Source organism: Stegostoma tigrinum, chromosome 11, assembly GCF_030684315.1.
Source record: "Stegostoma tigrinum isolate sSteTig4 chromosome 11, sSteTig4.hap1, whole genome shotgun sequence".
NCBI lineage: Eukaryota > Metazoa > Chordata > Chondrichthyes > Orectolobiformes > Stegostomatidae > Stegostoma > Stegostoma tigrinum.
In genome coordinates this window covers 14,772,305-14,798,492 of record NC_081364.1, presented here as the reverse complement: position 1 = coordinate 14,798,492, position 26,188 = coordinate 14,772,305, and the positions used below count along the sequence as shown (strand labels likewise).

The 26,188-nt window shown below is 42.3% G+C and overlaps 1 protein-coding gene across 7 annotated transcripts in view; it reads right to left on the bottom strand.

Annotated features, from left to right (window-relative positions):
- The window catches only part of LOC125460303 (semaphorin-3F), a 232,588-nt gene that overhangs the window by 55,947 nt on the left and 150,453 nt on the right, over positions 1 to 26,188 (bottom strand). For 6 of the 7 annotated variants that reach the window (XM_048547631.2, XM_048547629.2, XM_048547633.2 and 3 more), the window contains exons 3-8: positions 25,888 to 26,048; positions 20,882 to 20,944; positions 16,998 to 17,117; positions 11,434 to 11,469; positions 7,012 to 7,105; positions 4,842 to 4,961 (exon numbers count right to left, since the gene is read on the bottom strand). In XM_048547631.2, the coding sequence (XP_048403588.2) occupies positions 4,842 to 4,961; positions 7,012 to 7,105; positions 11,434 to 11,469; positions 16,998 to 17,117; positions 20,882 to 20,944; positions 25,888 to 26,048 (594 nt within the window). The remainder of the gene's footprint in view (positions 1 to 4,841; positions 4,962 to 7,011; positions 7,106 to 11,433; positions 11,470 to 16,997; positions 17,118 to 20,881; positions 20,945 to 25,887; positions 26,049 to 26,188) is intronic. The other variant, XM_048547630.2, reaches the window with a different exon arrangement.

Below are 26,188 nucleotides of genomic sequence, written 5' to 3'. Positions count from 1 at the left end.
GGTGGCCATGAACCAGCGTTGGGTATTGGAAAAATCCATCTGGCTCATTAATGATTTTAGGGAATGGGAACTGCTATCCTTAGCCATTTCGGACAACACATGACTCCAGACGCACAACGATGTGGTTGATTCTTCACCGCCCTCTGGGCAATAGGGGTGGGGCAATAAATACTAGTCAGCGATGCCCTCATTCCATGAACAAAATTTAAAAATCCTATCCTAGTGACAAACTACTAGTGGGAATCAAGATTGGGTGAGATTTCAATCCAATCTCGACTAGGCTGAGTATAAGCCATCATATTATGAACTTTCAAATCTAAAATTTATTAATTGGACACAAACAAGCTGTCAAGATGGATTCCACAGACTGCAAAACTTTTGGGATTTGTCCAATCAAGTCTCTGTGGCCAATCACTGAATTATGATGGCATGGAAGGAAGCCATTTGCCCATCCACCTACACAAACTCTATTATCCAGTGCCAATACCTTGCCTTTTCTCCATATCCCTGCTCACTGTTAAAAGCATCCAATGCCTTCTTCAATGTTCAATTGAACCTGCATATAAATGCCAGACTAAATTTCATAGAAAGGTGAAGCTACCTCATGACCATCTGTGTAGTTGACAAGGATGGCCAGCACCTAAAGACTTTGGAATTTGCAGGTTGCCTGAGCCATGTTTCATACTGGATAAAGAGAAGATAGAAACTCATTGGACACTATCCAGCTTCCTAGTATATTACAATGGTCTTCCCCCATCCAAACTGCAATGGGAGGGTCTCAGAAATGTGACTGCAGCAGTCATGGGATTGAAGCTGTGTTAACTGCTATACGCTCATTAACCCAGGGTTCAGGAAATCCACCAGTTATCAGCCGGTCTAAGATTCAGAATCCAAAACTAGCTTAGTCTCCATCAAGCAGCCAAAGTAGTTAAACTGTTCCAGTTCGAAAGTTGACCTGAGAACCAACCTGCCAGATATTCAACAGTAGAAGCCTTACAAACTGCAGAGAATTTTCATCTCAGCCTTACAGCATCAAATCCATTCAAGAAGCTAGTGGCCTGCCAGATGAGATACCAGAAAATCTGAAAAGTCTCTATCTGTATCAGCCTTTGTACACGCATGTGTCTTCACGAGACCGAGTGTGTGATGATGCTTAAAATTGGGGTAAGGGTATGAGGATACATAAGCTTCCTCTAAAACTCTTGCAAGCTTGTCAAACTTTCTAATTGGAAGACACACTCCAGTGGTAAGAATAAACCCACAATTTTCCATACAAAACCTGTGGATATAGGCATCGGAGAGCATATTTGTTGTGCCTGCAAGAGCAGGTTAGGTTAAAGCTAATCTCATGGGTGTCACAAAGATCACAAAAATCATACAGCAAAGTGCTCATGAGGGAGGCTCAGTTTGGCCTGTTTATTTCATGGTATAGAAATATATATATCACTACTGCAGTGTTCGATGGTTAATACTAGATTCTTTCTCACCTCAAGTTTCAGGCCAAAATTATTCCAGATATATATCATGTTCTGTCTGGTGAAAAAAGGCTTTCTGATATTAGTCTTGAATTTGTCTTTCATCATTTTGTGCTGATATCTCCCTTGTCCTGCTGTCTTAGATTACTTTCATTCCAGGTTAACATTTGACAGTATAGTTACCAGTGGTAATTTTCATATCAATTCTTGAGCAATAAACAGGCTGAGTGGAGTGCCAGTCACTTTTAATCCCTACCAATTGGTCACTTCCATTGTCCTAGAAAGGTGGGTGACCTCCTGTGTTGTCGTACAGTTCATGGGACACATTACCATAAACAGATTATATGAGAGATTCCTCATGCTCACTCATTCCTGCATTACAGCAGTTACTGATCTTCAATTGTACTTCACCCATTCTCACCCTCCTTCCCTTGGTTCTGAATTGTTTTGAATTTGATTTCAGCCTGCACTCTTCCAAGTGGAGCAACCTCAAGACTCAGAGATGGTTTTGAACTCCTTCAGCTTTACAGACAGAGGTTATAGAGTCATAGATACATACAGCATGCAAACACATTGATTTGAAGCCCATCTACCACCCTCTGAGAAAAAGAACAGGAAATGGCATCACCAATGCAGGAAATGACATCACCAACCCAAAGAAACCTAAACAGATAAATAGAAAGCGGGACATAACACCAGTGCTTCACCAGAGGCTCACTGATGATGTTACCTAGAATGGTGACGAAACGTCTGAAAACTAACCTTCCAGCTCAGTGAGCAATCTCACATCCATGCAAATAGACCCTTCAGTCCATGCCAATCATAATCCCAAACTAAACTAGTCCCACCTGCCTGCACTTGCCCCATATCCCTTCAAACCTTTCCTATTCATGTACTCATCCAAACGCCGTTTAAATTTTCTAACTGTACCTGCATCTGTCACATCCTCTGGAAGTTCATTCCACACATGAACCACTTCATGGAAAAAAGTTGCCTCTCAAGTCCTTTTAAAATCTTTCTCCTCCTACTTTGGCCTCCCCACCATCACCACACCCCAACCAATTACGCCCACCAGTCTTGAAATCCCACACAGCAGGGAAAAGACACTTGCCATTTATCTTATCTGTGGCCCTCATGATTTTATAAACCTCTGTAAGGTCAGCCCTCAATCTCCGACACTCCAGTGAAAAACAGTCCCAGCTTATTTGTATAACTCAAACCGTCCATTCTGGGCAACATCCTGGTAAATGTTTTCTGAACCCTTTCCAACATGATAACATCCTTCCTCTAACAAGGTGGCCAGAACTGGGCTTTCACAAAGACTAGACAGAAGAAATTATTAAGCCAACTTTGCTGTTTAAGTCGCAATAACAGCTGAAAGCAACAAAGCATATTCAAGCGTTTTAAACATTATGTTATGGTATACTGGCCACTGTACTACAATAACAATAAAGTATGTTTATTTTCCCTTACATAAAAAGCTATTGCCCTGAGGCACTTCAGCACAATGCTCAATTTTTGCAATGTTGTTCCTCTTGATATTTTAACCACTTTTCCTTTATCAGATGCTTGTTGTCCTGGTCTGGGATTTCAGCACTGTTTTTAATTGCGAGCATTTGCAGCCTTCTCTTTGTCTCTCCTAATAGCGACACTTTCCTGCATATTCTACATGCAACATGAAAGCTTGTGAAAGGTGGGCTTCTGTTTCCCTGAGAAGAAAGGCACTCTAATCATAGCCTGTGCAGGCTGAGTGGCAATGGTAACACCCCACTACAGCCCATGGCCTGAAAAAATATCTGTTTCTTTCCTCCCAACAGACTAATAACATCTTTGAGCCATTACAGTAAAAGAACAAACAATCAACAGTTAATTTGCCAAGAAAATAAGGAGAGAAAGGGGCAGCCCCATCCTTTCAACATCCCTGGGACGTTAATCTTTCATTAGTAAGTATCTCAATGAGGGAAACTCAACTCAATTCCTTCATCTGGCTGACCCTGCCTCCCATTACTGTTCCTTGTGGCTGACACAGTGAAAGATGCGAGGAGTCTACCTGTCACATCTCATCACAATACCACATGCAGCTCGGGATGTGGGCTGAGACTGCAGCTGGGAGCCTGCACGCGCTCACGGTTCCTCAACCCATCCACTGTTGAATTCTGGTGGAAGCTCAGGAACGCAATTCAGTTGCTCACCGGATCACAAATCTGGTGAATCCACCGACAGAAATAACAAATGAATGAGTAATACACTGCTGGAGAGGGAAAAAGAAAGAGTGAAGGGTCACTGCACAGTTGTGCAGAAAGTAACCCTCTCTTTGCTGAAGAAACAGGAATTCCACAGTTAGACCTCGATTAACCCTCACTGTGCTAAATAAAAAGAATTACACTGTTCCTGATTAAGACTTGCCTCGATGAATGAAAAGGAACTACACAGTTAGAGTTCATAGTGACTATCCCTTTGCCTGCTGAATAAGATAGAACTACAGACTTATGTGGTCATAGAATCATAGTTATAAGTTTTTACAGGATGGACTGAGGCCCTTCAGCCCATTGTATCTGTGCTGGTTATCAGACATCCACCTATTCTAAACAAAAACCGAAATAACTGCTGTTGCTGTAAATCAGAGACAAAAACAGAAGTTGCTGGAAAAGCTCAGCAGGTCTGGCAGCATCTGTGGAGAGAAATCAGAGTTAACCTTTCAGATCGTGTGACCCTTCCTCACAACTGCAGTTTCTATTTTTGTCTCCTCCTCTTCCAAAACCATTTTTCAGCACTTGGTCCACAACTTTGCATGCTATGGATTTTCAAGTGTTGATTAGATGTTTCGTGAAGTGAAACTATATGTATATAAGGATAAGCTATGTGCTGTTGAACAATTTGTGTAGTCGTACAATTCCCATGCCAATGAACTTAAGGATTACGTACAAGTGTTAATTCAGCAATTTCACAACAGGCCTGACTTTAGAACAGTTTTTCCTGCAGTTAGCTTATGAAATATGACAAGGAAATTGTTCGCTTGCTATTTGTCGTCAATCTTTTTCTCCAGCAAAATTCTTAAGTCCTTACATTTACCATCATTCTTTAGTTATACTCTTCCAATTTTCAATTTTAGCCTGGACCTTTGTTTTTTAAATAGTTCTTTCATGGGATGCAGTTGCCCCTAGCTAGGGCTGGCATATATTACACATCCCTAACTGCCCTGGAGAAGGTGATATTCAATCTGTGGAGGTGATGCCAGAGCCCATGCAATATCACAAGGCTGTGATCGGAGAGTCACAGTGAATAGTGTCTTACAATCTGGGTTACTGAGTTCTTTTTATTGTTTTATGTAATTCTAAAACACAATTAATATTGTTGCTCACTCACCATTCAGCCAGCGGGAATTGTACTGGTCAGTCCTCATGGCTGTCTGCTTGCCCATGGTGCGAAAGATGGCGGCATCTGTACCCATGAAGTCAATGTAGACGCCTGCATAGAGCTCACCATCTGCCGAGAGGTAACAGAGTATCAGATTGAGATAGAATATGGTGGGGGTTGGGGAGAAAGGGAGTTAAATTGATCTAATGCAGAATGCTAACCTCGGCAGCCTGCTTACAACACTAATGTTCAAATGGAAGTGCTTGAAGAATAAGTGGCTGTGAATTCAATTACAAGCAAGCCAAAAGCATGCCTGAATACATGCACAGTAAGTGTCAAAATGGATAGCTTCTTGGTCCTCACTGTTGGCCCTCAGTAACTGTTTATTCCTTTGTTTCTCTGATTGCACCCGATACGTTGAACCAAACTGCAATCTGGGGAGGCGATACGTCACAATTCTTCTATTTCAGGAAAAATTACATTGAATTCTGCAAACATTCCTGAAAGGGGAGTGTGCAGGAAAGTGCACTGATGCTTTCAGCTCAGACATCCTGGTTTTTAATACAATTTAGACTGAGGTAGCTCAAAGACTTGGTTTGCACATGCTCTGAGTGAAGTAAATTTGGGCACTCTTGGCCAGGATGAGAGCTTGCAGAACATAACAGAGCTGCCCACCTAGTGTCGTTAAATAATGCTGCAGAGATTATCTTGCTCAGAGCTGAAGTGTGAGAAAGTCCTTCGGAATCCTCTGGGTAATGCATTAACAGATGTAAAATAAAACGTGGGGCAGTGCCCCACCATTAACTGATTAACCCCTGACTGGCCAAATCAAAAGTAATGGAGATGGCATACCATTAGTCCAGCGGTAACTGAAAGATGATTTTTGGAACTATTATGCCATAAATACAAAGCAATTTAGTCAGTGGTTGAAAAGAATGGTCAACGCTTTTGGCGTTGATGTCTTCATCGAGAGATATGTGGTCTAAACATACAAAATGTTATCTAGTATCTCTACTTTTCAGATTTACCATACCTTCTTGATATATTCTCAGCGTTTTCTCTGATTTTAACCCGGTTAAGAACACAGCCAAATGGGGAATGAGAAAAGGCTATTCTGCCCATTCCTTCCCAGAATGCCTGGGGACAGCAGGCGAATGGACACTTGGCTGCACCATGCAGAGCGAGGAGCCAACACTGAAGGAGACAGAGATTCATGCCCGTGAATGGTATCATTCAGAGATGAGTGAGGAAGCTATCTCAGGGTGCAGTTGATCGGTGAACCATAGTTAGTGTTGAACATGCCTATGGTCACCAGAGAGTTTACAAATTTAATCTGATTCCCCAGATGGTTCTGATTTGACTAATCTCACTGTGGTTGCAAAAATCATCGTCTGTGCCCCATAAATTGGAAAATTTTCTCAGGAGGAGGGGAGGAAGCAGGGAGGAGAGAATTCCACACAGATCATTGCTCTTGAATGTTATCCAGTGACCCTTGCTGGCATCTGTCTGTATGAGTGTAGAGGGAGGAAATTGTCAGACTAGGCCGCACGGTTCAATGACCTATTGAGGCTCAGTCTTAGGGAGAAGAAGGTGTTGTCACAACCACTGTGAATCAACTGAAGATATGGAGAAAACTCCAGTTATATTTTTCCAGCAAATGTTATACTTCAGTTATTTTACGACACAGGGATGGGGGCTTGGTGCAGAGTTGCGGGTGACACTGAGCACAAAGCAAGCTAAAGGAACTCAAAACATGAGCCAGGGTACACATCTGGAATGAAAATCTTCTGGCTGCTGCAAATTCCAGTCTGCATTCCAGGTGTACATGGTGAATGGGCCTTAATGCACGACAATGACATTAGCTGAGTTAAGGGTATTCGGAGTTGCTCAAGCAGACGCAAACAATCACAACAGCATTGTTTGTGACTGACATACCACCCCAATCGCATTCGATCTGTCTAGTGACAGTGACTTGTGTTGAAAGTTACTCGAACTGTTCCTGTGGGATCAGTTATTTGCCGCAGGATAAAATGCCTGACCACCCACCCACCTTCCCACTGCCTGTACCACACTGCCACCACCACCCCCACTCCCACAAGTCTTTAACTTCCCCTTCCTTTGCTGCCCTGGGCCTGTCAATAAAACCAGTGGAGTTGAGGAAGAGTAGTGAAACACTCACTAATTAATGATGACACACTGTCAAGCTTGGGGTCATAGGAACACTTGCCCTTGCCTGATTCGACTTTTCCTGGTTCCAAATGGAAGATGTACTCCTGAGAAAGTGAAACAGCCAGAGATAGAGATAAGAAAGCAAGAGGTTGAGGAGAGAGAGAGGAAAGAGAGAAGAAAAAAAACAATTTGTTAAGCACTTTTAGAGCCAAACTATAAGATAGCAGAGATTGGTTACTACCTCCTGTGCTAGAGAAACTATAGAATCCATCTTCATAATAATGCTGCCTTATCCATATTAAAACATACGCTGTAATATAGCAGACTGTTTCTGCATACAACAGGAAAATTGTACAAATATCTCTTAAGTAACTTATTCCTCAATAAATTTCATGATTTAATGTTCTGGAAATGGGGCTTCACACAGCAGGAGCACGTGTCGGAAATATGAATGAATGGGTCACTACAGCTGATTTGCTGCCTGCACAATTTTCTATCCATTAATTGGACGTAAAATTGTACAGGCAAAGAATGAGGCACGTTGACCTCTGTGGTTGCATTCTTGCTATGCATGCGACCTTTGTGTGAACCCTCACTCTGGGGAAACACTAAATTGTAAAACCCATTGCATTATTTTGTTAAAGTAACGGCGCTTCCTCTACCATCTATAATGCCAATGGACAGTCCACCATCTCTGGTATTCATGGCTCATTAACATAGACTCCTGCGAACATACCCTCTGGGTAGCCAAGTCCTTATAAAATGATGCAGCATAATACTCCTTGCTCCATCATTAAAGAGAAAATATAAAGCATCTATTTATAGAACCCCCTCCATACAATTTCTGACCTGTTTTCAAAAAAGCTGTCAAAGACAATCTTATCAGTCAAAGTACCATATATTTTAAAAACTTTATCTCGACGCATGACAGTCTGTAGAAAAATTAATTTATATATCAGCCACTATTTGGCATTAGAGATTAATTGCCTCCAGGGTGAAGACATCAGAGAAGGGAAACTGATATGACAAAAGCATGGGCTATATCCAGTCCATAACTGCAAGAGATTTCCTGCAGTCAAAATAAATTTTGCTTCATTTGAGGGATTCAACATTTTCTATAATACCTGGAATCCAACCTGTGCTCAAGGAATAAAGTTCTTCCACTTCTGCCAGGTCAAGCTAAAATGTCAACACTTTTCTCAATGTATGTGGTAGAATCCCAGTACTCTGGTGCCTTCCTCAGGAAGGTTACGGTGGGATAGAAAGAGATTGCTGATGGTTACCATTCGGACAGGGATTCAGGGCGAAGTTGAATATACTCCTTGCTGGTTTACAAGGGGTAATGTCTGAACAGCTTGCTCTCTCTCCATGGATGCTGTTTGACCCACTGTGACCTCGAGCATTGCTTGTTTTCAGTACAGATTGCAGAGTCTGCAGTAATTTGTTCTTATATAATGTCTGAGCTTGTTCAGTTTAGGAAGGCTGCAATGATCAGAGTTCGGATTTGCACTGTTCAGTAGGAAGGTGAGGAATTTGGCTGACTGGTTAGTATGGGCAGATGGACTGTATCTGTGTTCCTTGATGGCTTAGGTTAGGTGGAAGAACTGTATGGATCCCCAATGGTTTGTCTGTGATAGTTTGGTGGAGGTTGAATGACTATCTGCATTCATTCACCAGCCTTGCTTCACGTCTGTGAATTTTATGCTGATACAGTTTGAAGCTAGACGAATGCATCTCCCATAAAGGGATTCTGGTGATGTGGGCCTTGGGATAAGATTACACTGAACACTCACACTAATATAAATATTACTCTGCAGCATAAAAGGCTGAGGAGTGGTGGGTGCGGGATTGGTTTGCGGGGATTGTGTTATTGAGGCTTTCTCCAACACCCACGCACCATCCATCATCTGATAATGATTCCATTTTTTTATCTGTCTCCAAGGCATGCACTCTGCACTTGTCTTTGCAAATCGGACAGCTTGTCAGACCTACCTCTGGCCTGGATCCCCAAGGAGTAATATGCATTGTATGTCTGACATTCCATCCTATTGTCACTAGTTCTCCAGTTTCAAAAATTGTCGAACATGCAAGGGAGGGGGCAGAAAAAACCAACTTGACAGCAAATCCCAGAAGTCACTGGGAAAAGAGGCTGTTGCCATGCTCGCTGTAACCACTGGAACATGACTGGGAAAGCTAGGATTTCCATTCTCTTTGCACCGAGCATTTTAAAGCTCCTCGAGAGACCTCACTGATCTCCTCGGTCAGAGAGCCATATCTGGACAACGCCTTGCTTTCTCAAGTGAACGCGCGACGAGAGCGTGATCCCTCAGCTGACAGGGGCACTGCGCATTTGAATCAAAGCATGACGTCCAGTGTGTTATTTTGTACGGTTGCAGGAAAGGTGCTGGCCACACTCAGCTAGACACAGAGTGATTAGCATGGGTCTGAGCAGTACCAGTTACAAAAACACGGGCTTGCTGAAAGCCACCCGACAACATAGGATTTCCAGATGCATTCATGACAAGTGTCTGCAAACCTACCTTTGATTAGAGCGTGACTTGCTTTTAAGTTCTGCTTGAACCCATGGGAATTTCCCTGCTCTGCACTAAAAACACCTGTGAGATGTCAAATGAAAATGCAGGGAAGTGTAGGGCACGCAGCTGATAAAAACCTAACTTCACTCCTCTCTTGAGAACTGTGAGCTGAAAGGGAACATGAGTTGGATCCACTTCTTGAAGTTGGAATTTTACTCTAGTCTAGTGCTGGGCCTAGCTAATACTGGTGTCTGACAACTCTAGGTGCATACAGTTAGCAATAATGAATAAACAATACACACCTTACTGATACATTACAGCTCAGTTATGACACTCACCCATGGATAGTAGGTACATGCTGGGTACATGTTAATGATTCATTTTAGCCTCGTACTGTGTGGCTTATGTGTTGAAATGGCACCCATGGACTACCAAGAGGTATGTGTTCCCTTACACATGTTCTATCCAGTTAATCTTTCATACTATTCAATAACCCAGAAGCCAATTTCATTGGGCAATTGTCCTGATCTTTGACCCTGACCTCATTCCTAAGGCATGAAACTCTCTATTAGGTGCCCATTGTTTACATGTTAAGTAGTAAGAGGCATTGTGGTACAGTTTGGACAGGCAAGAACATAAGAGCTAGGAGCAGGAGTAGGCCCTTCAGCACCTTGGACCTGCTCTGCTATTTAACATGACTGTGGCTAATCTCATGTTAGCCTTAACTCCGTGTTCCTGCCTGCACCCCATAATACTTCAACCAGTTACTAATTACGAATCTGTCTATCTCCAAAAATTTACTCAATGTCAAAGCATCCATCACATCTGGGGTAGTGAATTCCAAAGATTCATGACCCTTGGAGAGAAGCAATTCCCCTCATCTCTGTTTTAAATCTGCCACCACCTTATCCTAAAACTATCACCTTTCATTCTAGATTGCCTCACATGAGGAAACATCCTCAACATCTACTTTGTGAATCCCCTTTAGTATCTTATGGATCTCAATTAGATCTCCTCTCATCCTTCTAAACTCTAGTGAGAAGCTTAGGATTCAAGTTCTGTCTCAGGCTTGATTATCCAATAGATAATTTGGATAATTGATAGACCACAAAGTCAAACACCATATTGATTTAGTTTTAGCCCAGAGGAATTCTGGTCACAGTTTTCCAAGCAGGTAAGACCAGAATGTGCTGGGATTGAGGGCTTCATGTGGAGAATTTGGAGTCTATAATCCTATTCTCACTTCATTTTCCAATGCAAGTCCCGAAAAAGGAGGGTACTGCACTTGCAGAGGCTAATGTCCCCATGAGCTCACTGGGCTGGGCTCTGTGTGAATCACTGACTCACACAATTATTGCGGTGCAGATGGAGGGATTTCCATCCATTATGCCTGCATCAGTTGCAACCTAGTCACATCCATTAAAGCTTAGTGTGTGTCGCTTGACCTCTACTCAGGGATGGATTTTAGTTGGCTCAGCCAACAAGGAACAAAATCCACCTCTCTATCTCAGGAAGTTTGAAGGTGCTAGTCTTGCATGGGGTAGAAGAAATGTTTTGTATTGAATGTCTGGGTAATGGCAAGCAACATTTTGAGAATCGATCCACAACAAGGGACAAGCTGCAAAGCTCAACCTTGTTATTAGGGGGAGCCCTGATTAGAGGCCAGCTAGGCAATGAACAGGGAGCAGCTAGAAAGCAGTTGTCTAAATATTGAGCAGAGACTAGGCCCCAAGCCTACAAGTAGGCTTTGAGCGCTGGCTTGATTCATTCCAAAGGTCAGTCGCTTGTCCAGAGGGATGGAGGGAGGTGGCAGAAAGGCTATGAGGGCAGAATTAGGGTTGTCCCACAAATCTTTGTGCAACCAATAGCAGACAGGGGAGGCTTGTGAGCAGGTTTACCTGCTGTCCAGTGAACAGTGGATACTGCAGGGAAACCTAAAAGAAAAGAAAAGGGAGAAAATACAAAATATAAAATTTCAAAAATAAGGAGATCAGGGTGACAGACCTGATAAAATGACACAGTACATTGAATGAATGTAGTGGAAACCCTTTGTGCACTGACTATAATTGTGAATCTTGGCAGGAATCAATGAACAGCCAATAAGGGAGTCCTAAACTGTGGAAGCCGGGATTATTCTCCCTAGAGCAGAGAAGGCTAAATGTTGATCCAATTGAGGTGCCTGAAATTGTGAATGGTTCAGAGAGTGTGAATAAAGAGGGATTCTTTCTAGTGGTCAATAAGAGGGCACATGTTTAAGGTATTTAAATAGTCAGAGATAGGGTACGGAAATAACTGTTTGATACAGTTAAACTTTGAAGTTCACTGCCTGATAGGGTGAAAGGAATTGGAAAGGTCTGGGGAAGAACAGAGTATTGGAACTACCTGGGTTTCTTTCTGAAAAAAATGGCCTTCTTTCATCTAGTACAGGTCTATAGTTCAGGCAGTGCTGTCTTGGTAATATCACCTGACTAGTAATCTAGGCTCAAAAACAGAAATTGCTGGAAAAACAATGACCTGAAATGTTAACTCTGCTTTCACTCCACAGATACTGCCAGACCTGTTGAGATTTTTCAGCAATTTCTGTGTTTTTTTGATAATTCCAGCATCCACATATTTATGGCTTTTTCGTTGCTTAGCAATCTAGATGACTAGGTGAATATTTTGAAGACATAGGTTCAAATCCCATCATGGCAGGAGGTGAAATTTGAATTCAATTTTGAAAAAAGAACTTCTTTAATGATGACCACTTGATTGACATAAAAACCCATTTGGTTCAAGAATGTCATTTAGGAAACGAATCTGCCCTCTCCACCCAGCTTGGTACACCCAGAGAAATACAGTTGACTCTTAACTTTTCGGGACGTTAGATGCCTTCAAGGCAGAGATCGATAAATTCTTGATCTCACAAGGAATCAACAGCAGCGGGGAGAGTGCACGGAAGTGGAGTTGAAATGCCCATGAGCCATGATTTAAATGGCAGAGTGGACTTGATGGGCCGAATGGCCTTACTTCCACTCCTATGTCTTGTGGTCTAATGGTCTTAACTGCCCTCTGGGCAATTACAGCTGGACAATAATGTTGGCCTAGCCAGCGATGATCACATTGTGCAAACAAATGAAAGAGGGGGTACACACACTCAATGTACTTACTGTTTGAGAATGTGACAAAAATACACAATAGAGATAAGGCAGAAGGATATTGAAGAAGGTGTTTCATATGCTTACCTTTATTGGTCAGTGCATTGAGTATAGGAGTTGGACGGTCACATTACAGGTGTACAGAACATTGATTTGGCCACATTTGGAGTATTGTGTGCAATTCTAGTCTCCCACCTATAGAAAGGATGCTGTGAAACTAGAAAGGGTTCAGAAAAGATATACCAGGATTGGAGAGTTTGAGCTACAGGGGCAGGCTGAATAGGCTGGAGCTATTTTAGCTGGAGCACTGGAGGCTGACGGCTGACCTTATGGAGGGTTATAAAAACATGAGGGGCATGGATAGAGTAAATAGGCAAGGTCTTTTCCCCGGGGTGGGAAAGTCCAATACTAGAGGGTCTAGGTTTAAGGTGAGAGGGGAAAGATTTAAAAGGGACCTGAGGGCAACTTTTTCATGCAGAGGATGGTATGTGTTAGAATGAGCTGCCAGAGGAAGTTGTGGAGGCTGGTACAATTACAACAAATAAAAGACATTGGAATGGGTACATGAATAGGAAGAGTTTGGAGCGATATGGTCCAATTGCTGGCAAATGGGATTTGATGTATCTAGGATATCTGGTTGGCATGGACGAGTTGGATTAAAGGGTCTGTTTCCATGCTGTACACCTCTATGATTCTATGCTATAATGTTTCTTAGATTTCACTAAGGACTTTCACACAGTTTTCATGGAAAGATCAGGACCAAAAATAACATAAGCAGGAACTTGTGGAAATATTTTACAGTGGATATGAAGCTAGTCTACTGATGGAGCCAGGTGGATTGTAGTGCAGGAACTTGAACATACATGGGAATTGGGCAGATAGGTGACAGATCAAAATCCAATATGCAGACAAAATAGCTCAAAAAGGTCCATGGAAAGATGATAATGAAAATGAAAAAAAAAACTGTAAGTGGAAAATTGAATGCAATCAGGTGCTGAATTTTTAAAATTTATTTATTCACTTGTGGGACATGTGCATTGCTGACTGGCCAGCATTTATTGCTGACTCCTATTTGACCATAAGACGGTACTGATGAGCTGCCACAGGCATTGTGCTGTAGCTTGATGCACAATGCCCTTGGGAAGGGAATTCCGGGATTTTGACCCAGCAATGGTGAAGGAATTATGACATATTTCCAAGTCATGATGGTGACAGGCTTGGAGTGGAGGTTGCAGGGGGTGGCATTCCCATCTATCTGCTTCCCTTTTCCATCTAGAATGAAGTGGTCATGTGCTTGGATTGGCAGATTGGTAAGGATGAGGTCAAGTAGGTTCTTCCCTCTTGTTGGTTCCCTCACCACCTGCCACAGACCCAGACCACCAGCTAAGTCCTTTAGGATCCAACCAGCTCAATCTCTAGTGCTGCTACCGAGTCATTCTTGGCGGTAGATATTAAAATCATCCATGAACACATGAGATTTCATTGGATCCAGAGTCAATGTTGAGGACTCCCATGGACAATTCCCTCCCTACAGTATACCATTGTGCCACCACCGTTGCTGGGTCCATCCTGCCAGTGGACAGGACATTCTTTATTCTTTGTTCATTCACAGAATGAGGGCATGACTGGCCAGGCAGCATTTATTGCCAATCCCCAACTACCCACACAACAGTTAAGAGTCAACCACATTGCTGTGGGTCTAGAGTCACATGTAGGCCAGGCCAGGTAAGGATGGCAGTTTCCTTCCCTAAAGGATATTAATGAACCAGATTGGTGTTTCCCAACAACCAACAATGATCATAATTAGACTCTTAATTCCAGATACTTATTGAATTCAAATTCCACCACTGTGGTGGGACTTGAACCTGGGGCCCCAGAGCATTATCTAGGTCTCTGAATTAACAGTCCAGCCATAATATCACTAGGCTATTGCATAACCAGGGATGATGATGGTGGTGTCTGGGACATTGTACGTTTGGTTCTATAAGTATGAGTATGTAAGGCTGTTGCATGACCAGCCTGTTTGGCAGTAGCCCTCAAGTGCTAGTCAGGAGGACTTTGCAGGGTTGACAAGGCTGTTTCTGCTATTGGTTTTTCCAGTGCCTGGATCAATGTCAGATTGTCAGTCCAATTTAATTTCTTTATTGAGACTTCGTAGTGATTGATACTCTTGAGAGGATTGCAGCCATCTTGCTGTGGGCCTGGAGTCACATGGAGGCCAGACTCGGTAAGGATGGTGGATTTCCTTCCCTCAAGGACATGAGTGAACCAGATACGTTTTTCAAACATCAATGTGTTTTAATTGAATTCAAATTCCACCATCTGGCATGGTGGGAATCGAACCTGGATCCCCGAAACAACAGCTGATTTTACAGGATTAATAATGTAGCAATAACTCCACTAGGTCATCGCCTGTCCCCAATTTAAACTTATTACAACAATGCTCGGGGCAGTGACTAAAGAGCATCAGGGATACTTTAGAAGGCCATTATTGAACCTGATGAATGATTTATACCAGTCATTTTATAAACTATTGATATGATTGCAGTTAGGATCTTTAGTCAATTGTGGTTGGCACAGCACAAAAGGGATACTGGATACTGATGTGTGCAACCAGAGTGATTGAGTAAATGGACGGATTGGATTATGAGGAATGATTGTGCAAATCAAAATATACTTAGTGGAAAAGAGAAGTTTGACGTAGGGTCTTTAGGATCTTCACATGAGTAATAACATGTGGGCCATAAAAAAAGCTACTTCATTTTGTCCAGATCAGTAGAACTGGAGGACTGCGCCTGCAATTGATTGGAATTAAATTCAAAATGAATCAACTGGACCTTTATTTGAGTGAACAAGCTGTAAATCTGTGCAATTGGCTTTCTTGGGAGAATGTGGAAGCAGATAGTGTTGGTTCATTCTCATGTAAATTGAAGAGATATCTTCAAAAAAGTATCATTTTAGGACACAGTAAATGAGCAATTTTGAGATAGAGTGCACCATATTCATGGTGTGTATTTTGGAAGAAGAGATAACTTTGACTCCTACCCCAACACCTCTATTCCTTCCCCCCACCCTGGCTTTCTCTCATCTCGTATATGTAGTTTAAAATAGCCTGCTGGACCGGCAATGATGATGGTGGGGCCAGGATATTCTTGGGGGAGTATTCACAAGGATGCCTCGTCTATGGAAATTTGTTACCAGTTGCTAGCAGGTAGGGCCTGATACAGAAATCCTGCCTGCTTGGTTGGATGCCAATCAACCTTGTTAATAAGCCACTTGATGCCCATCATCTCTGATCCCACCAGAATTCGGTGGTGGCTTTGGAATTTAGAAGAATGAGAGGTGATCTCATTGAAATGTATGTGGTTCTTTAGGGTCTTCACAGGGTAAATGCTGACAGGATATTTCCTCTCATGGGAGAGTCTAGGACCAGAGGGCATTCTCTCAGAATAAAGGGGGTATGAATTTAACACTGAGATGAGAGGAATTTCTTCTCTAAGTGGGTTGATGGTCTTTGGAACTCCTTGTCACAGAGATCTGTGGGGCAGAGTCCTTGTGCATATTTAGAGCTGAGATAGATCGATACTTGTTCAGTCAGGGAATCAAGGGTTTCATGTCAATTTGAGAGAGTGGAAGTGAGGAATGCCAGTCCAGCCATGATCCTGTTGAATGGTGGAGCAGGTACGAAGTGTAAATGGCCTGCTCCTGTTCCTATTGCCTATGGTCTAATGAGACTTACATAGCACCAGCCTCGAGGGATCGAGTGGCCAGCCCCTTTGGCTGAGCCTTGAAGGGTGACTAGGAATGACAGTGCCAGCACTAGGCAGCTGCTGGGCTCTGAATGCCCAATAGCTCTCAGGGGGGTGGGGTTACTGCCTCTGGGGTTCCAAGTTCACTGGAAGATATGATGCTGGCCAGCTAAACAGCACTGCCCCTTTCCTACCGGAATAAAATGAACCTCTAGCTAGTGGACAGGACCCTTGTCACTTATACCTAATTCTGGCCCAAGTTTGTGTTTATTGTAGATTTATCCTAATCAATCTGTTCAGAGATGTTATCATTGCATACCTCTGGAACCTAGGACTTGAACCTAGGCCATCTGACTCAGAAATAGGGACATTACCACCGCACCACAACAGCCCCCCTGGGCCTATTGCAGACAAATTGATATAGATCGTCACGAAGAGTCAGTGACTCCTCATTGTGTGCTTTACAGGCTGGTGTAAGGCAGACAAAATAAATCTTCTATATTGAGTAATTCCTGTGTAAAGGAGCCAATCTACGATGGTGAGGGAGCATCAAATAGATTATCAGTAGCAGCTTACCTCTGCCTTGCGGCCTCTGTTCACATACGTGCAGATAGGATGATAGGCTCCACTCCCACAGACGTACAGGTGAGTTCGGTTCCAAGGCTCAATCAGGCAGATGAAATTCGCACACTCGCCCTGACAGAATCAGAACAAAAGGAAACCATTATAATCCTGCAAACAATTTGCTGTCCGAATAATTCCATCCAAGATATTTTCTGGTAATGGGGGAGGAGAGTGGGCAGCTGGGTATCTTGTTCAGGTATCCTATCCTACAACTTCCAGTGCCAGTGTGTGCATTGGGCTGCAGCTGCTCAGGGTAATAAACTGACATGGAGACAAAAGGGTGAGGGGCACAGCTTTTCGGGTTTGGATTGCTCTGACAGGATGAAGGTATTCAGTCTGAGCCTATTGCATGTGGACCAGCCCGCATTTTGTGCACAAGACAGAGCGCACAATTCTGCTGTTGGGCTGAGATAAGGTGTGTATGAAGAGTCAACACACAGTGGAAGCCTTCCAGGATCTGAAGGAAAATAGCACCCACGCAAGTCAGGCTTTCTTGCCCAGCTCTTAGTGGACACAAGAATATCTTGTATTTATACAGGATGTTTGATATAGCAAGACATTTCAAGATCCCCCATGCTTAAAAGAACTCTGACAACTTGCTACATACGGAGATCTTAGTGTTGATGACCAAAAGCTTGGTCAGAGGTAGGTTTTAAGGAGTATCGTAAAGGGGAAGAGGAGATCTGCATAGACTTCTAGAGATTATGGCCGGGGCATCTGAGGCATGGCTGTCGGTGGTATTGTGATTAAAAGGGGGCATGTTTAAGAGGCCTTATTTGGAAGAATACCAAGACCTCATAAGGTTGTAAGACAGGAGGAAGGTTCCATTCCTGAGAGAAATGAAGCCGAAGAGGGATTTGCAAATCGAAAAAGGGATGAAAATTTTAAACCCAGATGGCCACCCAATGCAATTTGTCATTGGGAGAACAGGATTGGCAGCAGGGTAACAAATGCACACTAGAGTTTCGAATGTACTTGGAGAAGCAGAATTGACCATGGGGGAATTGGAATGCTTGAGATTAGAGGTAACAGAACTATGGATGGAGGACTGAAAGTCTGAGTACAAGCCATGTTTGGGACAAAGAGCACCTGTGTCCCAGTGCAACACACAGAACTGAAAAGTAACTCTGATAGTGTAGGGAACACTTTCATGGGGCCATTTGCTATGCATGTCAAATAATATCTCCACCTTGTACCTAAACCATACTGTACTCTCTGTGGTTTGGATGGTGGAAAAATGGGAAACATTTTCTTTCTCAGTAAATGTAATCCTTCACGTTGACAGGCAACAATTACACCACAAAGAACTTATCATATGTTCAAAAAACATATTTCAAGTGATTAAGCGGTAATACATTGCCTCTCTGTCATTTGTTACAGCTCAAAAAATTAATAACGCAAGGTCAATCCGGATGTAAACGTCTGATTTTGGGACTTTCTCAGAGGCTCGGGTTACAAATGTGGTTATTTTTCCTGTGAGCTGGTTGTCAGCTGTGTTACCTTTGAGGGATGAGTGAGAGAAGAAGAGGAGACAGGCAAGAAAAAGGAATCGTCTCCGATGATTTAAAGGCTTCTTTGCGTTTGCACCTCTGCTCTACGTGTTGCCGATTCAGGCAGTGCGAGGTGTGTTGTAATTTGAAAAGAAGCAGCGTGTCACCTTGAACAATCATAAGGAGGAGAATGAGACAGATTGCCAAGACCCTGGAGAGTCCAAGCTCCCATAACCACAGGCAGCTGGCTTTTCTCCACATTGTTGACCCTCAATTACTCCGCACTTGTTGTTGTCTAAAATGTCAGATCAATTCCGGCAATGAACGCAAAATAATCATGGACCAGCAGACTCCTTGCCCTCCCTCCCTTGGTCCCAGAAGAGCAAGGCTGGGCAACAATTCCTTTCCCTTCTGAAGCAAGGTTTTCTGTTGGGCTTCTAAATCGACAGGGTCGCTAGTGGCTATTTTGGCATCAATTGTGATCTCAGTGGGCAGCAGTCTTCCTTCTCAGTCAGACGTTCCTGGGCTCAAGTTCACTCCAGGAAGTGCAACGGTCCTAGCGGAGTGTCACACCACATGGTCTTTCAGCTGAGGTATTCAACTGATGCCTGGTCTTCTTTCTGAGGTAAAGGCTCTCTCATTTATTGGTTTGGAGAAAGAAACAAGAGTTCTCCTTGAGGTGCTGGGTGCAATTTATCCCTTGGACTACATCATCAAAACATTTTATCCTTTTGTTGTGGAGAAAGGGTCTTTCAATATGTAGATATTCTTCTGGTAAATCATTATGATGCACATGCTCACTATCACCTTTCAAATCCTTTTTTTATGCAAAGTGTCATTCAGAATTTTAATAGCACCTGTAAAATTCTCATTCTGTGTTTCACACCAGAATATAATCACCTTGATAGCAGCTGGCATCTCTTCAAAATTTCCCTGACTTATTAATGCCCATTTTGGGAAAGTGAGCTGTAACCGCTGTACTTTACCCGACCTGGGATGTCTCACTACACTAAGGGTACTATGTAAATGCAAATTGTTGTTGTTGCTGTGGGATGGTTACCTAACAGTTCAAAGAGAAATGCCTGGCAGTGTTTTTGCATCAATGGTAGACAGTGGATCATATGTATATACAGTTGGCACTGGCTGATTAGCTCAGGGCATGGTGATTATAACATCAAGGTCACAGTTCGATCCCTGCATTAACTGTACTGTGACTGCAGCAAGGGAATGCCTTTCCTTCTGCTTAGTTGGAGCTTGAAGCATCCATGACAAAGGTGAGACCGTTCGGTTCCATCTCCCTGCCAGTGCATTTTGCAAAACAGAAGAGTCCTGTGGCGCAGTGATGGAATTCCTACCTCAAGCAGGTCGATTAAAAATATGGGTAAACAACTGGTTTTTTGCAAGTTATTGGCATTACACATCAAGATCGATACATTCCTTAGCAATCTCCATCCTCACTGGGGAAAGACAGGGTAGCTCTCATCATAGAAAGGTTGGCATTTCTCCACAAGCAGCAGAAGCAATGTCATTAAATCTGCAATGTCTATAAATTCAATGACGGTCATGCAGAAATGTGACAACTGAGAATAACTTGCATGTCTGGGGGACTTCAGTTAGAAAGCCTATAAAATAGAGGTCAGTAGGTGTCTGTCAGCGATTGTAACGGGCAGGTCATCGAGCAATCTTCGCAAGATCCTGCAAGTGGGCTTCTGGCACCAATTCTAAAACAGAATTCTTTCTTGTTGCAGTTTATTGAAAGCCTATTTCTTTCTCAGAAATAAACATTTTACTATTGTGTGCATGCAAATGACACAGAGCAACAAAGCAGGAAAAACGGTAATGAAACAAAAAAAAATGACTGTGCTCTCAGTCTGCCCTGACATTATTGAGGGGCCTGCCTGACTCTGTAGTTACCATTCTCGTTTCTAGGTCAAAAATGATAGTGGGTTATCGGACACCTGTCTATTAAGTGAGGCTAGTGTATCTGTGTGGTCATGAGGGTGTTCGAAAGGCATTGTCCTTTAGAAAAAGTATTAAATTGAGTTTATTTGTTCAGACAAGTGAGGAAGGGGGTGAGGAAGAATCTTGTGTCAGTCGTTCTCAGGAGAGAATGGCTAACAACTCTCCATCATAAAATGATTAACCTCTGCTTAGCTGCAGGCAAGCTGGTCCTGTCTTATCCTTACCCAATAGTGACTGTACTTGAGAAGTAATTTATTGATGATGGCCACCTGAGGAAGTGATAATTGTTAGTTCTTTTGTGACTTAGTGAATGGCAAGCATTCTTTCTATAGTTGTGGAGTTTTAGTCAATGAAGAGAGAAGGTTACATAGTTCAGGCACTTACGTTCTGATCTTTACCAGAGAGAACACATTCGTCTCGTCTTTGCTGACTTACAGACCAGTGAATCTGAAAGAAATGAAACACAATATCGCTTTTCATGTAAGGAATTGCAGAAATGACAGAACACAATTCTGGGCATGTCTGTGCCGGTCAAGTATTCCTCTCACAGTGTTGTCTATTTCGGTCATTTTTCCATTTCCTAACATCCTCTTGCAATCTTTTTCTTTAAATATTCACATAACATTTGCTTTTGATAAGATCCATAGACCCTGCATCAATGGGCATCTGTAAAATATTCCATGTTCTAATAACACTCAATATGACTGGAAAAAAAGCCATTCCCTTCTCATGAAAATACTGCTCTGATAATAATCATGGTGCTTGATAACACTTGTACTAAATTGACAATGCTCAGGTCATTGCCATCATTCGTGAGGGAGCACAAGCATCATACTCCCTGTTAAACAGGGAGAGAGACGAGCTATGTGTAGGCTGAAGGGCACCACTCCATATTAAGCATGGGACAAAGCAAAGAGGCAGAAGCTACACTGCAGCCTCTATGGGATTCTACAGTGCCAGTGGAGGTATTCTGCACCACAGTCTAGCCATCTGAACTAGCCAACCCCCAAATCGTACTCACACTGGATAAAAATATGAGTGTTATCTCACTGTGTGTTATAACACTCATACTGATATGGTAATACCCACAATATGTGATAATTGTTATGTGATAGTATATGGTATCTATAAATTTCATACAGTGCTGATAAAACACTGTCAGTAACAGTCAGACTGTATCGATAACATCCACACAGTGATAATATCCTGTGATAATCATTAGTGTCAATAAATCACACCAAGTGTTGACAATGTGGTATTAATAGCACTATGTATTGATACGTACTATTTAACATACTATAAAACAAGTGTCAACAATATTCGGTGTTGATAATACACCGTATAATACTTATTTTGGTATTAGTCACTCTGTACCACTTCATTGCTTTTCCTTCCCTGTTACTGGGTCAAATGTCTAGGATTTCCCCCTTCAACATTGTGACTAGATGGACCGCAGCAGTTCTGAAGGCAACTCACCACCACCTTCTTAAGGGGAGCAAATTTTGCCTTTGTCAGCAATCCCATGAAATAATAAAACACTGCGTGCTTATAACATTCACAATTTGTGGACAATATATTGGACAATTAACGATCATCTTAGTTCTGCCTTAGAACTATAAACACATTCCATTACGATATCTCATTGTAATCATGTGTTCAAGAAGAACTGCAACCATCTCACACACCTGGTTAGTCTGGTCATATGAAGTGGGGAAGAAGTGCAGGACTGAGGAGGTTTACAAAACTCAGAGTAACTGGGTTTTAACAGTAAAGCAACAGTTTTAATTAATCTTTGAAATGGTTCCTGGGCGATGCAAAACTTTAGAGAGTCATTCATTGGAACCACACCAATCTCTTATTCATATTCCAGCAGATCTCCTTTGTTTTATACACTCATCTAAAACTGTAATAGTTGTTCCTTCCTGTTGCGTCACTATCGCTGTGTTTCAAAAAACAATTCACGTGAAGTCCTTTGAGAATTGTTCAGAGATGTCTTTAGGCGTTAAATGGATGCGAGTGTTATTTTTAATTCCCTGTTTCTAAGGTGTGCCATTATTTCCTTTGTTTTCACCCTACAAATCCAATCTGCAAAAAACCTTTTCCATAGAAATCTATCGATGTGACAAAGCTGGATGCCCCTGGCTGGTACTTCAAAGTAAAAACTCCAAATTCCTTCAAACTATCTAATTCCATTTGGTTTTCCTCTCTTGGTAGTTTATGGTGTAGTTTATTTGCACCACCAAAACTATAGTCACAAAGATTTCTGCTTTGATTATTATCTTGAGACTCTTCTGTAGCTCTCCTTTCATTATGTAATTAATTCAAGTTGCAGCCGCAATTGGCATACTTCAATATTATTTAAGAGCTACTACTGGAAGATTGACCTCTCTCCCTTGTGCCCAATTTTAAACTCTTTCTCCAGAATGATTGTTTTTAAACAGGCCAGACTCACTATTAGAACTTGCACTCCACTTTTTTGTTTATTTTCCAGCCATTTACACCATTTAGACAATCCATGGTCCTCATGTCTTGGCGATAATCTTAAAAATTTAACCAGTATTAACAGTGCCAATAACTATACTTACACATCCCCTGGAGACACCTCTCTCTGTTTGACCTATTTTTCCTCCTAATTAACTTATTCAGAGATGTTGCTACTCTGGAGTAAGTGGGACTTGAACCTAAGACTCTCAGCTCTTTGATGAAGGGTCTAGGCCCGAAACATCAGCTTTTGTGCTCCTGAGATGCTGCTTGGCCTGCTGTGTTCATCCAGCTTCACACTTTATTATCTTGGATTCTCCAGCATCTGCAGTTCCCATTATCTCTCACTCTCAGTCTAGGGGTAGGGTCACTACCATTGTGCCACAAGAGGGCCTTCTGGCCTATGTTCAATGGGCAGTTCTAAAACATATGTTACCTGCTGTCCCATTTTAGCCAATTGGCCTTTGGATCTGATAGCCCTTTCAATGTGCAACATATTCACTAGAATGACCACAATTCTCCAGCCCCTAGTCTATTGTGCTGTTGTTTTCAGGACTGTCATCCTAAATCATATCTGTGACTAAGTGTGGAACAGACTGCTGTATCCTTTGACAGGATGTTTCAACCTTAACAAGAAGTCAGCAAATTGTCTGTGCAGCTTTAAGACAAGTTGCTTGTTTTTCTCTCTGATTTGCATCAATTAATTAATACTAACCTTACTAAAATTTTGATTAGGTGCATCAGGTTTTACTGAGAGACATGGTGAGTTGCTGATAGCTTAAACTGATTTTCCACAAACAATTGCTTTATTGTGTTCCATGCCCAATTTAATTTGAAAAGTATCTAATTAGAGTGACTTATTCCAGAAATTTTACTTGGAAACTCTACTCCTTTTAAGTGATGGCAATGTGTTCGGAGAGACTCCTCACAGTGTGGCAACAGCCTTTCAGCTCAACAAGGGCATCACACCCAGACCCATTCCCCAACCCCTACTTAACCTAAACATCCCCTGAACACTACAGGTAATTTAGCATGGCCAATCCACCTAGCGTGCACATCTTTAGACCATGCAGACACAAGGAGAATGTGCAAATTTCACACGGACAGTTACCTGAGGGTAGAATTGAACCTGGGTCCCTAGCACTGTGAAGCAGCAGTACTAACCATCAAGCCACCATGCCATACTGTCACCCTGAAACCTCAAAGAGCACTTTCAAATTCCCTGATCTTAGATCAATCCTAACTAACGAGTGGACCCAGGCAATGGTTTCGCAAAACTGTTCCATGCACTGTCGAGATGCAGCCACTTTCTAAAACCACACAGTTAAAGAAATCTATGACAAACATATTCATCAAGCTACTAAAGCTTCAAGTAACTTGTACAATTTGTTCAGACTGATCATAATTATCATCAGACTCCGAACTTTCTGCCTCACACTCCGTGTCATGTAGTTCCCCTTTAGGTAGTTCATTGTATTGTGATATTTTGAGTCACACATGTAAAGCACCTCTTAGCTGCCCCCGGTCATTCCTGAAGTTCATTTGCCTACTGTTGCTGTTTCAATTTTGTCATGTACTGTGGTATCCAGATGAGGCACAAGTTTTTTCATTCTCACTCCTTCTGCCTGTAACTCTTCCCTTGTACTGTTTCCTGCTGACCATGTCTTAATAACCTTACAACACCACAATCATTGAGCCTTCCACCTTTCGTGACATTGCAAAATGTGCCACTTTTTGCCATCAAAGCTACAGGGAATGAATGTTTCCCGAGCCAATTTTCAGTGTAGCAAACATCTGCTCCTAGAGGGAGCATCTTTCTGAGAAGCAAATCCCAGTTAACCCAGGAGCCTGTCCACATGCAGCATTTTATCACTGTTTGGAAATTTAAAAAGAAGTGCTGGATAAGGAGTCTCTAAATCAACACTCCGCCACTTTTTTAACTATCTATTCAGAGGTCATAATATACTCCTCCATGGAATGTCGGTCTGTCTTTCAAAATCTATCAAAGTCTGAACATGCCTTGTAGGAATCTAACAGATTACCATTCTGGTAAATTGCATCCATGAAGCCTAATAGAACCTTCCTCAATATCTGACTGATGGGCTTCCAACCAACAAATACTTCGCTCTCATTTTACTTTTGTTAGGAAGAGGTAATGCCAGGAACACACCCTATTTCCTCTTTGGTAGGGGCCTGAGTTATGTTCACATATCCATTTCACTTGTTCTTTGATCATAAAGTACAGGCTGTGAGACCATCAGCAGGTAGTCATAACCTGACAATTTCCACTCGCTTTCTGCGATGCTTCGCAAAAGCTCCTCTGATTGCAACATGGAAGGAAATAGGCCAATTAACCCCTCTGATAAAGTTTTAATTTCAAACCTTTACTTTTAGGTACCACCCTCTACAATGATGCTGGGCACCTTAAAGCCAATTGGTGAAGGAGGAGATCAGAAGCCAATCTTTACGTTTGCTCACATCACAAATGTATAACTTCCTAACTCTACAGCCGATTACTCAGGTGAATAAGTGTCCCTTTATACAGTTTTAAAAACTCTACAGCCGATTACTCAGGTGAATAAGTGTCCCTTTATACAGTTTTAAAAACAAATCAATCTGAACAAGTTATGGTACATGTCCAAGATAGAAGGGCCTTGAACCCAAAGCTTTTGGCCCAGATATAGAGTTACTATCACTGTAGCACATACACATAGCACTATTCAATGAGTACCCAAACCTGTAGAAACTTAATTTGTTCCATTGACACAAATGGGGCCAAAATGGCACAATACATCAAGATGGTGTTGGAAGTCTATGGCTGCCTCGGTCCTTATGTACAAAATGGCATTTGTTTGGAAGGGCTTAAGGAGTTCAGTGCATGCTAAAATAGATGTACTACGTTCTCTTACTAATAAAGGCTCCCGGTTGATGTTGTGCAGGTCCAGCGAGACAATATAGTCCTTGGTGCCTACATACATTCGGTCATGATCTTCGTCCATCAACAGAATGCGGTAATTGGTGGTGTTCTGCAGGAGAGTGTAGTGGCGCGCTGTATTTGAATGTTGCAATTCTGTGGGACGAGAAGCAGACAGACGTGATCAGAAATCTAGAGCAAACTGACAAACTAATCCTGCCGCAACACTTAGTATAGTTGTAGCCAAATCAGGAAAAAGCAACTGTTTCATTTCGAGCAAAAGAATTCCTTTTATC